Genomic DNA, 12715 nt, shown 5'->3' with positions numbered 1-12715 from the left:
CCATTTGAGGTAGGTATACCCACAGTGCTGTTAGGAAGGGAGTTCCAGGATTTTGACCCAGCGACAGTGAAGGAACGGCGATAAAGTTCCAGGTCAGGATGGTGTGAGACTTGGAGGGAAACTTGCAGGTGGTGGTGTTCCTATGCATTTGCTGCCCTTGTCCTTCTAGTTGGTAGAGGTCGCAGGTTTGGAAGGTATTGTCTAAGGAGCCTTGCTGCATTGCTGCAGTGCATCTTGTAGATGGTACACATTGCTGCCACTGTGCTTCGGTGACGGAGGGAGTGAATGTTTGTAGATGGGGTGCCAATCAAGCAGGCTGCTTTATCCTGGATGGCGTCGAGCTTCTTGAGTGTTGTTGAAGCTGCACCCATCAGGCAAGTGGAGAGTATTCCATCACACTCCTGACTTGTGCCTTGTAGATGGTGGACAGGCTTTGGGAGTCAGGAAGTGAGTTACTCATAGAACATAGAACAGTACAGGCCCTTCGGCCCACGATGTTGTGCTGAACCTTTAACCTACTCTAAGATCTAAGTAACTAACTACCCTTCATTCTACTATCATCCATGTACCTATCCAAGAGTTGCTTAAATGCCCCTAATGTATCTGCTTCTACTACCACCGCTGGCAGCGCATTCCACGCACCCACCACTCTCTGTGTAAAGAACCTACCTCTAACATCTCCCCGAAACCTTCCTCCAATCACCCTAAAATTATGCCCCCTGGTGATAGCCCTTTCCACCCTGGGAAAAAGTCTCTGACTATCCACTCTATCTATGCCTCTCATCATCTTGTACGCCTCTATCAAGTCACCTCTCATCCTTCTTCGCTCCAATGAGAAAAGCCCTAGCTCCCTCAATCTTTCTTCGTAGGACATGCCCTCCAGTCCAGGCAGCATCCTGGTAAATCTCCTCTGCACCCTCTCTAAAGCTTCCACATCCTTCCCATAATGAGGCGACCAGAACTGAACACAATATTCCAAGTGTGGTCGAACCAGGGCCTTACAGAGCTGCAGCATAACCTCGCGGCTCTTAAACTCAATCCCCCTGTTAATGAAAGCCAACACACCATACATCTACTTAACAACCCTATCAACTTGATGGCAACTTTGAGCGATCTATGGACATGGACCCCAAGATCCCTCTGTTCCTCCACACTACCAAGAATCCTGTCTTTAAGCCTGTATTCCGCATTCAAATTCGACCTTCCAAAATGAATCACTTCACACTTTTCCAGGTTGAACTCCATCTGCCACTTCTCAGCCCAGCTCTGCATCCTGTCAACGTCCCGTTGCAACCTACAACAGCATTCCACACTATCCACAACTCCAGCAACCTTCGTGTCATCGGCAAACTTGCTAACCCAGCCTTCCACTTCCTCATCCAAGTCATTTATAAAAATCACAAAGAGCAGAGGTCCCAGAACAGATCCTTGTGGAACACCACTGGTCACCGAGCTCCATGCTGAATACTTTCCATCTACTACCACCCTCTGACTTCTATGGGCCAGCCAATTTTGTATCCAGACAGCCAACTTTCCCTGAATCCCATGTCTCCTTACTTTCTGAATGAGCCTACCACGGGGAACCTTATCAAACGCCTTGCTAAAATCCATATACACCACATCCACTGCTCTTCCTTCATCAATGTGTTTTGTCACATCTTCAAAGAATTCAATAAGGCTTGTGAGGCATGACCTGCCCCTCACAAAGCCATGCTGACTGTCTCTAATCAAACCATGCTTTTCCAAGTAATCATAAATCCTGTCTCTCAGAATCCTCTCCAATAATTTGCCCAATACCGACGTAAGACTGACTGGTCTATAATTCCCAGGGTTATCCCTATTCCCTTTCTTGAACAAGGGAACAACATTTGCCACCCTCCAATCATCTGGTACTACTCCAGTGGACAGCGAGGACGCAAAGATCATCGCCAAAGGCGCGGCAATCTCTTCCCTCGCTTCCCGTAATATCCTTGGGTATATCCCGTCTGGCCCCGGGGACTTATCTGTCATCATATCATTCAAAATTTCCAGCACATCCTCCCTCTTAACCTCAACCTGTTTGAGCATATCAGCCTGTTCCACGCTGTCCTTACAAACGACCAGGTTCCTCTCACTAGTGAATACTGAAGCAAAGTATTCATTTAGGACCTCCCCTACCTCCTCCGACTCCAGGCACAAGTTCCCTCCACTATCCCTGATCGGCCCTACCCTCACTCTGGCCATCCTCTTGTTCCTCACATAAATGTAGAACGCCTTGGGATTTTCCTTAATCCTACCCGCCAAGACTTTTTCATGTCCCCTTCTAGCTCTCCTAAGTCCATTCTTCAGTTCCTTCCTGGCTACCTTGTAACCCTCTAGAGCCCTGGCTGATCCTTGCTTCCTCAACCTTAAGTAAGCTTCCTTCTTCCTCTTGACTAGCTGTTACACATCTCTTGTCATCCAAGGTTCCTTCACCCTACCATCCCTTCCCTGCCTCATCGGGACAAACCTATCCAGCAGTCGCAGCAAGTGCTCCCGAAACAACCTCCGCATTTCTGTCGTGCATTTCCCCGAGAACATCTGTTCCCAATTTATGGTCCCCAGTTCCTGCCTAATAGCATTGTAATTCCCCCTCCCCCAATTAAATATTTTCTCATCCTGCCTGCTCCTGTCCCTCTCCATGACTATAGTAAAGGTCAGGGAGTTGCGATCACCATCACCGAAATGCTCTCCCACCGAGAGATCTGCCACCTGGCCTGGTTCGTTGCCAAGCACCAAGTCCAACATAGTCTCCCCTCTATAATAAAAGCAAAATACTGCGGATGCTGGAAATCTGAAACAAAAACAAGAAATGCTGGATTCACTCAGCAGGTCTGGCAGCATCTGTGGAAAGAGAAGCAGAGTTAACGTTTCGGGTCAGTGACCCTTCTTCGGAACTGACAAATATTAGAAAAGTCACAGATTATAAACAAGTGAGGTGGGGGTTGGGCAAGAGATAACAAAGGAGAAGGTACAGATTGTGGCCTGGTCCAATCTGCACCTTCTCCTTTGTTATCTCTTGCCCAACCCCCACCTCACTTGTTTATAATCTGTGACTTTTCTAATATTTGTCAGTTCCGAAGAAGGGTCACTGACCCGAAACGTTAACTCTGCTTCTCTTTCCACAGATGCTGCCAGACCTGCTGAGTGAATCCAGCATTTCTTGTTATAGTCTCCCCTCTAGTCGGCCTATCTACATATTGAGTCAGAAAACCTTCCTGGACACACCTGACATAAACTGCTCCATCCAAACTATTTGCACTAAGGAGGTTCCAATCAATAGTAGGAAAGTTGAAGTCACCCATGACAACAACCCTGTTACTTCTGCACCTTTCCAAAATCTGCCTCCCAATCTGTTCCTCCATGTCTCTGCTGCTATTGGGGGGTCTATAGAAAACTCCCAACAAAGTGACTGCTCCTTTCCTGTTTCTGACTTCCACCCATAATGACTCAGTAGACAGACCCTCCTCGACGACCTCCCTTTCTGCAGCTGTGATACTATCCCCGATTAACAATGCCACTCCGCCACCTCTTTTACCTCCCTCCCTATTCCTTTTGAAACATCTAAACCCCGGAACATCCAACATCCATTCCTGCCCCTGTGATATCCACGTCTCCGTAATGGCCACAACATCGTAGCTCCAAGCACTGATCCATGCTCTAAGTTCATCACCCTTATTTCTGACACTTCTTGCGTTAAAATAGACACACTTCAATCCAACATACTGGCTGCAACTTTGCCCTGTCAACTGTCTACTCGCCACAGGATTCCTAGCCTCTGACCTGCTCTTGCAGCCACTCTATTTATATGGCTACTCCAGTTCAGTTTCTGGTCAATGGTCGCGCCTAGGATGTTGATAGTGGGGGATTCAGCGATGATAATGCTGTTGAATGTCAAGGGGAGATGGTCAGATTCTCTCTTGTTGGAGATGGTCATTGCCTCGCACTTGTGTGGTGCGAATGTTACTTGCCACTTATCAGCCCAAGCCTGGATATTGTCCAAGTTTTGCTGCATTTCTACACAGGTTGCTTCAGTATCTGAGGAGTCACGAATGGTGCTGAACATTGTGCAATCATCAGCGAATATCCCCACTTCTGACCATATGATTGAAGGAAGGTCATTGATGAAGCAGCTGAAGATGGTTGGGCCGAGGACACTACCCTGAGGAACTCCTGCAGTGATGTCCTGGAGCTCAGATGATTGACCTCCAAAAACCACAACCATCTTCCTTTGCGCTGGGTATGACTCCAGCCAGCGGAGAATTTTCCCCGATTCCCATTGACCTTAGTTTTGCTAGGGCTCCTTGATGCCATACTCGGTCAAATGCTGCCTTGATGTCAAGGGCAGTCACTCTCACCTCACCAAATATTCAGGAAAGATTGAACAGGCTGGAGGCCCCTTTCTCTATAAAAGAGAAGAGTGGGGAGTTACCTGACAGAGGTCTTTAAGATTATAAAAGAGCTTGATAGGGATAGATGAAGGGATGATGTTTCCACTTGTGGGTGAGATGAAAACTAGGGGCTATAAATATATGACAGTCACTAATAAGTGAATAGGAAATTCAGGACAAACGTCTTTACCGAGTGTGGTAAAACATGGAACTCACTACTACAAGGAGTATGTGAGGCGACTAACATACATGCATTTACAGGAAGCTAGATAAGTACATGGAGAGGAAGGAATAGAAGAGCATGCTGGTGGGGTTAGACAAAGAAGGGTGAGAGAAGGTCTGTGTAGAGCATAAATACCAGACCTATGGGGTGAAATGGCCTGCTTTTGTGTTGTAAATACTTTGTGACCCATAAAATTTAAGGATTGAAAAAGAAATAGGAACAAGGGAGAAGGAAGGGGAATTTGAGTCAAATCAGGTATAGAAAGAGAAAGAGAGAGGGGGGGAAAGATCAGATTGAGAGAGAGAAAGAGACGAAGGAAAAGTAAGGCAAAAACAAAGATCTAAAATCTTATACTTTTTAACAAATGCAGAAATGAGATGAAACAGCTTATACTGTCCAATTTCAAGGCCAGAGAGGTTGATGTGATCATTGTTAATAGAATGCCAATCATTTACAGTATTTATGGTGTTAAAATCATATCTGTAACTTTCTGCAACAACTTTAATGGGCAATGAAAGTGCAGATCCAGCAAAGGTGGTGGGACATATTGAGACTGGTTAGCAAAGCACAAATAGAGGCATGGAATACAAAAGCAGGGAAGTTATGCTGACCCTTTTTAAAGCTCTGGTTTGGCCCCAACTGCAGTACTGCATCCAGTTCTAGTCACCACACTTCAGGAAGAATGTGAGGGTCCTTGAGAGAGAGTGCAGAGGAGATTTACCATAATGGTTCCAGGGATGGAGGATATTAATTACAAGGTTAGGTTGGAAAAACTGGGGTCGTTCTCCTTTGAGCAAAAAAAGAGATTGAGGGGAGATTTGATAGATGTGTGCAAGATTATGACAGGCTTAGATAAGTTAGACAAGGAAAAACTATTCCAATTAACTGATGGTACAAGGGCTAGAGGACACAGATTGAAGGTTTTGGGCAAGAGATGCAGGGGGAATGTCAGAAAGAACTTTTTTTTTAATGCAGTGAAGTGAGTGGTAATAAACTGGAACTTGCTGTCTCCAAGGGTGGTGGAAGTGGAGGCAATCAATGTCTTCAAAAGGAAATTAAACGAACACTTGAAGGAAATAAACTTACAGGACTACAGGGTTCGAGCAGGGGAGTGGGACTGACTGGATTGCTCCGCAGAGAGCTGACATGGACTCGATGAACAGAATGGCCTCCTTCTGTGCCATAAATGACTATGACTTTAATTCCTTAAAAATGACAGGGAGGGTAAAGGTCAGGTGCCATGTGTGCAAAGTAAACAGCGAACGGCATAAATCAACCAGCAAGTTCTGGAGATTCACAGCTCATGGCAAATCTCTTGATCCCCTGGATTTCCTGGCCGATTTGTGCATTATTAATGGCATGCCCTGTTAACACACCGTCATTTTTCCAGCAAGATCTGGCCTATGTTCTGTACAGATGGAAGTCTTTAAATATAGGAAGGTAGTCAAGCAGATAGGCTTTGTTTTTTTTTTATTCGTTCAAGGGATGGTGGCGTCACTGGATCGACCATATAGATATCAGTACATTTAAAGAGGAACTGAAACGAAGCTTGCTTATTTGGCATTGGTACAATGCAGTTCTGTAAACCATAAGAGACAGGCTGCATTTACTGAAGGATAGTTCAAACACATTTATCCCAAATGCCCAATCCTGTCTTTTTATTTTCCTCCTCGGGAAATATTGCGGTGCACCTTTAAGGCTGTAAAATATCAGTACTTCTTTAAGGCAGCAAGCTCCGGAGACTGTAAGCCAAAGTGCATTCTGGTTGCCTGGCAACAACCACATTGTACTGGAGACGGTGCAAAGGAGATTCACCAGGATGTTGCCTGGGCTGGTGCATTTCAGCTATGAAGAGAGACTGAAAAGGCTAGGGCTGTTTTCCTTAGAACAGAGAAGGATGAGGGGGGACATGATTGAGGCATACAAAATTATGAGGGGCATCGATAGGTTGGATAGGAAGAAACTTTTTCCCTTAGCGGAGAGGTCAATAACTAGGGGTCATAGATTTAAGGTAAGGGGCAGGAGGTTTAGAGGAAATTTTTTTTCACCCAGAGGGTGGTTGGAATCTGGAACGCACTGCCTGAAGAGGTGGTAGAGGCAGGAACCCTCACAACATTTAAGAAGTATTTAGATGAGCACTTGAGCATACAAGGCTACAGGCCAATTGCTGGAAAATGGGACTAGAATAGTTAGGTGCTTGATGGCCGGCACGGACTCGATGGGCCGAAGGACCTGTTTCTGTGCTGTATAACTCTATGACTGTATGACAATCAACAGAGAGAGCAGGGAAACAGAGAGCTGCCGGGGTGAGTACACAGGTAAGCTTTAAATTTAATTTAATTTAAATCAAACATAGCTTCAAACATCACAGGCAAGCAGGTAGGTGATTGGTTTGGGAAGAAGCTACCTGTTTGAAGGAAGGGCAGTGGATGTTATCTATATGAACCAGTAAAGCCTTTGACAAGGTCCCTCATGGCAGACTGGTACAAAAGGTGAAGTCACACGGGATCAGAGGTGAGTAGGCAAGATGGATACAGAACTGGCTCAGTCATAGAAGACAGAGGGTAGCAGCGGAAGGGTGCTTTTCTGAATGGAGGGATGCGACTAGTGGTGTTCCGCAGGGATCAGTGCTGGGACCTTTGCTGTTTGTAGTATATATAAATGATTTGGAGGAAAATGTAGCTGGTCTGATTAGTAAGTTTGCGGACGACACAAAGGTTGGTGGAGTTGTGGATAGTGATGAGGATTGTCAGAGGATACAGCAGGATATAGATCAATTGGAGACTTGGGTGGAGAAATGGCAGATGAAGTTTAATCCGGACAAATGTGAGGTAATGCATTTTGGAAGGTCTAATGCAGGTGGGAAGTATACAGTAAATGGCAGAACCCTTAGGAGTATTGACAGGCAGAGAGATCTGGGCGAACAGGTCCACAGGTCACTGAAAGTGGCAACGCAGGTGGATAAGGTAGTCAAGAAGGCATACGGCATGCTTGCCTTCATCGGTCGGGGCATAGAGTATAAAAATTGGCAAGTCATGCTGCAGCTGTACAGAACTGCGGGGCGGCACAGTGGTTAGCACTACAGCCTCACAGCTCCAGGGACCCGGGTTCGATTCCGGGTACTGCCTGTGTGGAGTTTGCAAGTTCTCCCTGTGTCTGTGTGGGTTTTCTCCGGGTGCTCTGGTTTCCTCCCACAAGCCAAAAGACTTGCAGGTTGATAGGTAAATTGGCCATTATAAATTGTCACTCGTAGAGGTAGGTGGTAGGGAAATATAGGGACAGGTGGGGATGTTTGGTAGGAATATGGGATTAGTGTCGGATTAGTATCAATGGGTGGTTGATGTTCGGCACAGACTCGGTGGGCCGAAGGGCCTGTTTCAGTGCTGTATCTCTAATCTAATCTAAAAAACTTTAGTTAGGCCATACCTAGAATATTGCGTGCAATTCTGATCGCCATACTACCAGAAGGACGTGGAGGCTTTGGAGAGGGTACAGAAGAGGTTTACCAGGATGTAGCCTGGTCTGGAGGGCATTAGCCATGAGGAGAGGTTGGATAAACTCGGATTGTTTTCACTGGAACGACGGAGGTGGAGGGGCGACATGATAGAGGTTTACAAAGTTATGAGGGCATGGACAGAGTGGATAGTCAGAAGCTTTTTCCCCCCAGAGTGGAAGAGTCAGTTACTAGGGGACATAGGTTTAAGGTGAGAGGGGCAAAGTTTAGAGGGGATGTGCGGGGCAAGTTCTTTACACAGAGGGTGGTGAGTGCCTGGAACTTGCTGCCGGGGGAGGTGGTGGAAGCAGGTACGATAGCGACATTTAAGAGGCATCTTGACAAATACATGAATAGGATGGGAATAAAGGGATATGGTCCCCGGAAGTGCAGAAGGTTTTAGTTTAGGCAGGCATCAAGATTGGCGCAGGCTTGGAGGGCCGAATGGCCTGTTCCTGTGCTGTACTGTTCTTTGTTCTTTGTGTGTCAAACTTGGTGTAGTTAAACCAGGGGAAGAGTCTTAACAGACAGCAGTATTTGGATCATTATTGTTTTCAATCAAAGAGGCATAACTGCTGAAAGCACTGACCAATGACGGAGGGAGATGCACAGCAGACAAGAGGCAGATGGGAAGTGGAGCCGCTACATAATTTTAAAGACAACTGCAGAGCTGGGATGGTGTGCGACACAGGGTAATTTCCAAACTAAGACAGGAGAATTCATACAATGGAGGGTTAGATAGCCTGTGCAGTTTGAGAAAGGGATCCACATGGGAATTCTAGATAAGTTTGAATTTTTGTTGGGTTGAACTTGAAAAGGGAATGAAGAGGCATGGGAGAAAATGAAGCTTTGAATTGAACAAGATATGGATGAGGATTTCAGCAACAGTAGCATGCAGAGACAGACAAAGCTAATATTAGAAAGGAAGGACACAAATGGAGGTGAATGAAGAAAATAAACTTCGAACATGTATAAAAGATATTTACTATTAATCTATCAGGCAAATGAATAGAGGCAAAACAATCGGGCCATTCAAAAGATTGAACTACTCGAGGAATGAGCTGGATAAACTTAAGAAAATACAGTTAGCCTAACTTTCCTAATGTTCCTTGTGTGGCACCTTCAGTACAGCCTATGGGTGTGCAGGTGATGCAACAGTGGGCGAAAAAAACAGTTAAATGTTGGGAACTGGCAACACAAACAAGGAAGGTCAGGGTGCACCTGTTAAAAAAAAGCCGGCTTAAAGTTTGGGTCTAATGTTGGCTGCACCCACGACCTTGTCCCTGCAGCTGCCGGGTGCCCCGCACCGCGCGTGACGTCACAGACGGCGAGTTGTTGACATCACAATGTTTACGTATCGAGCCCACCCCCCCACACGCACCACCACAAGCTGACCTTTGATGTTGTCTCGGTAAAAACGATTGCTCTCCTCCACCGTACTGAAGCCGGCGTATTGCCGGATGGTCCAGGGCCTATAGGTGTACATGGTCGGGTAGGGGCCTCGGGTGTAAGGCCACATGCCCGGCAGCTCATCGGCAAGGTCTGCCGTATCCACCTTGGTATAAACTGGTTTGATGGCGATCCCATCCGGCGTTTCCCAGATCAGATCTTCGGCTTTCTTCCCCTTCAGCTGCTTCTCGGCTAAAGCGACCCATTCCGGGTGCAAAGAGTGTCGGTCCCGGTGTGAGGCCTCCTTGCCCGAGCACCGCAGCCTCAAAAAATGACAAAGCGGTCGGCGTGCCCACAACATGTCGCCAGCTGCTGAGTGAGAGCCCCCCTACCCCACTACCCCACTACCCCGCCGTCACTCTGGGCAGCAAGATCCGGCCGCACTGCGAGTGCTCCCCTCCAACAACAACAACAACCCCCCGGGCGAAGAGTAACTGCGACCAATCGAAGCCTCCGCAATCACACGTGATCACAATGGAACTTACCATCAGCTACTGGGTGCACAGGGTGGGCGGGGAATGTGTAGTGTCACAGACCAATGGAGCAGGGATGGAAATGGAAAGTGCTGGAAATACTCAATAGGCCAGGCAGTATGTGTGGAACTGGGAATAGTTAAAAATGTAATCTTTCTTTGCTCTCCTTGTCTCGAGAGACAATGGGTAAGCGCTTGGAGGTGGTCAGTGGTTTGTGGAGCAGCGCCTGGAGTGGCTATAAAGGCCAATTCTAGAGTGACAGACTCTTCCACAGGCAAAGAACAAAGAAAGAAAATTACAGCACGGGAACAGGCACTTCAGCCCTCCAAGCCTGCGCCGATCCAGATCCACTATCTAAACCTGTTGCCTATTTTCTAAGGGTCTGTATCTCAAATAGCTCAATAGGCGCTGCAGATAAGGTTGGTTGTTGGGGCTGTTACACAGTTGGCTCTCTCCTTGCACCGCTGTCTCTTTTCCTGCCAACTGCTGAGTCTCGCCACACTTTAGCCCTGCCTTTATGGCTGTCCGCAAGCTCTGGCAATCGCTGGCAACTGACTCCCACGACTTGTGGTCAATGTCGCAGGACTTCATGTCGTGTTTGCAGATGTCTTTAAAGCGGAGACATGGACGGCCGGTGGGCCTGATATCAATGACCAGCTCGCTGTATAATGCGTCCTTGGGGATCCTGCCATCTTCCATGCGGCTCACATGGCCAAGCCATCTCGAGCACCACTGGCTCAATAGGGCATATATGCTGGGGATGTTGGCTACCTTGAGGACTTCTGCGTTGGAGATAACGGTCCTGCCACCTGATGCCAAGGATTCTCTGGAGACAGCGACGGTGGATTGCGTTTAGAAGTCGCTCTTGGCTGACATATGTTGTCAAGGTCTCGCTGCTGTAGAGCAAGGTACTGAGGACACAGGCTTGAAACACTCGGACTTTTGTGTTCCGTGTCAGTGCGCCATTTTCCCATACCATCTTGGCCAGTCTGGACATAGCAGCAGATGCCTTTCCCATGCGCTTGTTGATTTCTGCTTCGAGAGACAGGTTACTGGTGATAGTTGAGCCTAGGTGGGTGAACTCTTGAACCACTTCCAGAGCGTGGTCGCCGATATTGATGGATGGAGCGTTTCTGACGTCCAGTCCCATGATGTTCGTTTTCTTGAGGCTGGTGGTTAGGCCAAATTCATTGCAGGCAGCCGCAATCCTGTCGATGAGTCTCTGCAGACACTCTTCTGTGTGTGATGTTAATGCAGCATCGTCAGCAAAGAGGAGTTCCCTGATGAGGACCTTCCGTACTTTGGTCTTCGCTCTAAGACGGGAAAGGTTGAACAACCTGCCATCTGATCTTGTGTGGAGGAAAATTCCTTCTTCTGAAGACTTGAATGCATGTGAGAGCAGCAGGGAGAAGAAAATCCCAAACAGTGTAGGTGCGAGAACACAGCCCTGTTTCATGCCACTCAGGATAGGAAAAGGATCTGATGAGGCATCGCTATGCTGAAGTGTGCCTTTCATATTGTCATGGAATGAGGTGATGATGCTTAGTAGCTTTGGTGGACATTTGCTAGTAGTCTGAAGAGACCACGTCTGACGAGGTCAAAGGCTTTGGTGAGATCTATTAAGCAAACGTAGAGGGACATCCGTTGTTCGTGGCATTTCTCCTGTAGCTGGTGAAGGGAGACCAGCATGTCAATGGTGGATCTCTCTGCTCGAAAGCCACACTGTGCCTCAGGGTAGACACGCTCTGCCAGCTTCTGGAGTCTTGTTTAAAACAACTCAAGCGAAGGCTTTCCCCACTTTGCTGATCAGGGAGATTGCATGGTAGTTGTTGCAGTCACCGTGGTCACCCTTGTTATAGAGGGTGATGATATTGGCATCGCGCATGTCCTGTGGTACTGCTCCCTCATCCCAGCACAGGCAAAGCAGTTCGTGGAGTGCTGAGAGTATAGCAGGCTTGGCACTCTTGATTATTTTAGGGGTAATGCCATCCTTTCCAGGGGCTTTTCCATTGGCTAGAGAATCAATGGTATTGCTGAGTTCCAATTTTGTTGGCAGAGACTGGGCTACATTGAGGGCAGTATTTTCCCTGGAGTACAATTCTCGGTAGTGCTCCACCCAGTGGTCCATTTGCTTGCGTTGATCAGTGATCATTTCCCCTGATTTAGACTTGAGGTGGGGGGCGATCTTCTTGATGGTTGGCCCAAAAGCTCTCTTAATGCCATCATACATTCCTCTGATGTTTCCGGTGTCAGAGGCCAGCTGAATATGACTGCATAGGTGTTGCCAGTAGTCATTTGCACAGTGCCTGGCTGTTCTTTGCGCGGTGCCTCTGGTGACTTTAAGTGCTAAGGATGTTAACTCGCTGGGGGCTTTCTTGTAGTTCAGCAGTGCAGTGCGCTTAGCGGCTGTAACAGGTTCCATCTCTTCAGAGTGAGATTGAAACCAGTCTGCATTCTGCTTCTCACGTTTGCCAAAGGTGGTCATTGCTGAATCATCAATGGTGTCTGTAATGTGGGCCCACTTGGTCTCAGCATCCCCTGCAGGAGCGTTTTGAAGAGCTTTCCCAAGTGAATTAAAAAACTTTTGTGACAGCTGTGGGTAAGAAATTCTGAGTGTCGATTCGCGGGCGGTCCTTCTGCTTGGATTGATGTAGCTTCTTTGGTTTGA

At 47.3% G+C, this 12715-nt stretch overlaps 1 protein-coding gene across 1 annotated transcript in view; it reads right to left on the bottom strand.

The window, feature by feature from the left end:
• mmut (methylmalonyl CoA mutase) overlaps positions 1 to 10015 on the bottom strand; it is a 78539-nt gene extending 68524 nt beyond the window's left edge. The window contains exon 1 of the mRNA XM_068024395.1: positions 9521 to 10015. Coding sequence (XP_067880496.1) covers positions 9521 to 9875 — 355 coding nt within the window. The 5' untranslated portion in view covers positions 9876 to 10015. The remainder of the gene's footprint in view (positions 1 to 9520) is intronic.
• Between the last annotated feature and the right edge of the window lie 2700 nt (positions 10016 to 12715).

Source organism: Heterodontus francisci, chromosome 3, assembly GCF_036365525.1.
Source record: "Heterodontus francisci isolate sHetFra1 chromosome 3, sHetFra1.hap1, whole genome shotgun sequence".
Taxonomy (NCBI): Eukaryota; Metazoa; Chordata; class Chondrichthyes; order Heterodontiformes; family Heterodontidae; genus Heterodontus; species Heterodontus francisci.
This window is presented reverse-complemented; position numbering and strand designations above follow the sequence as displayed.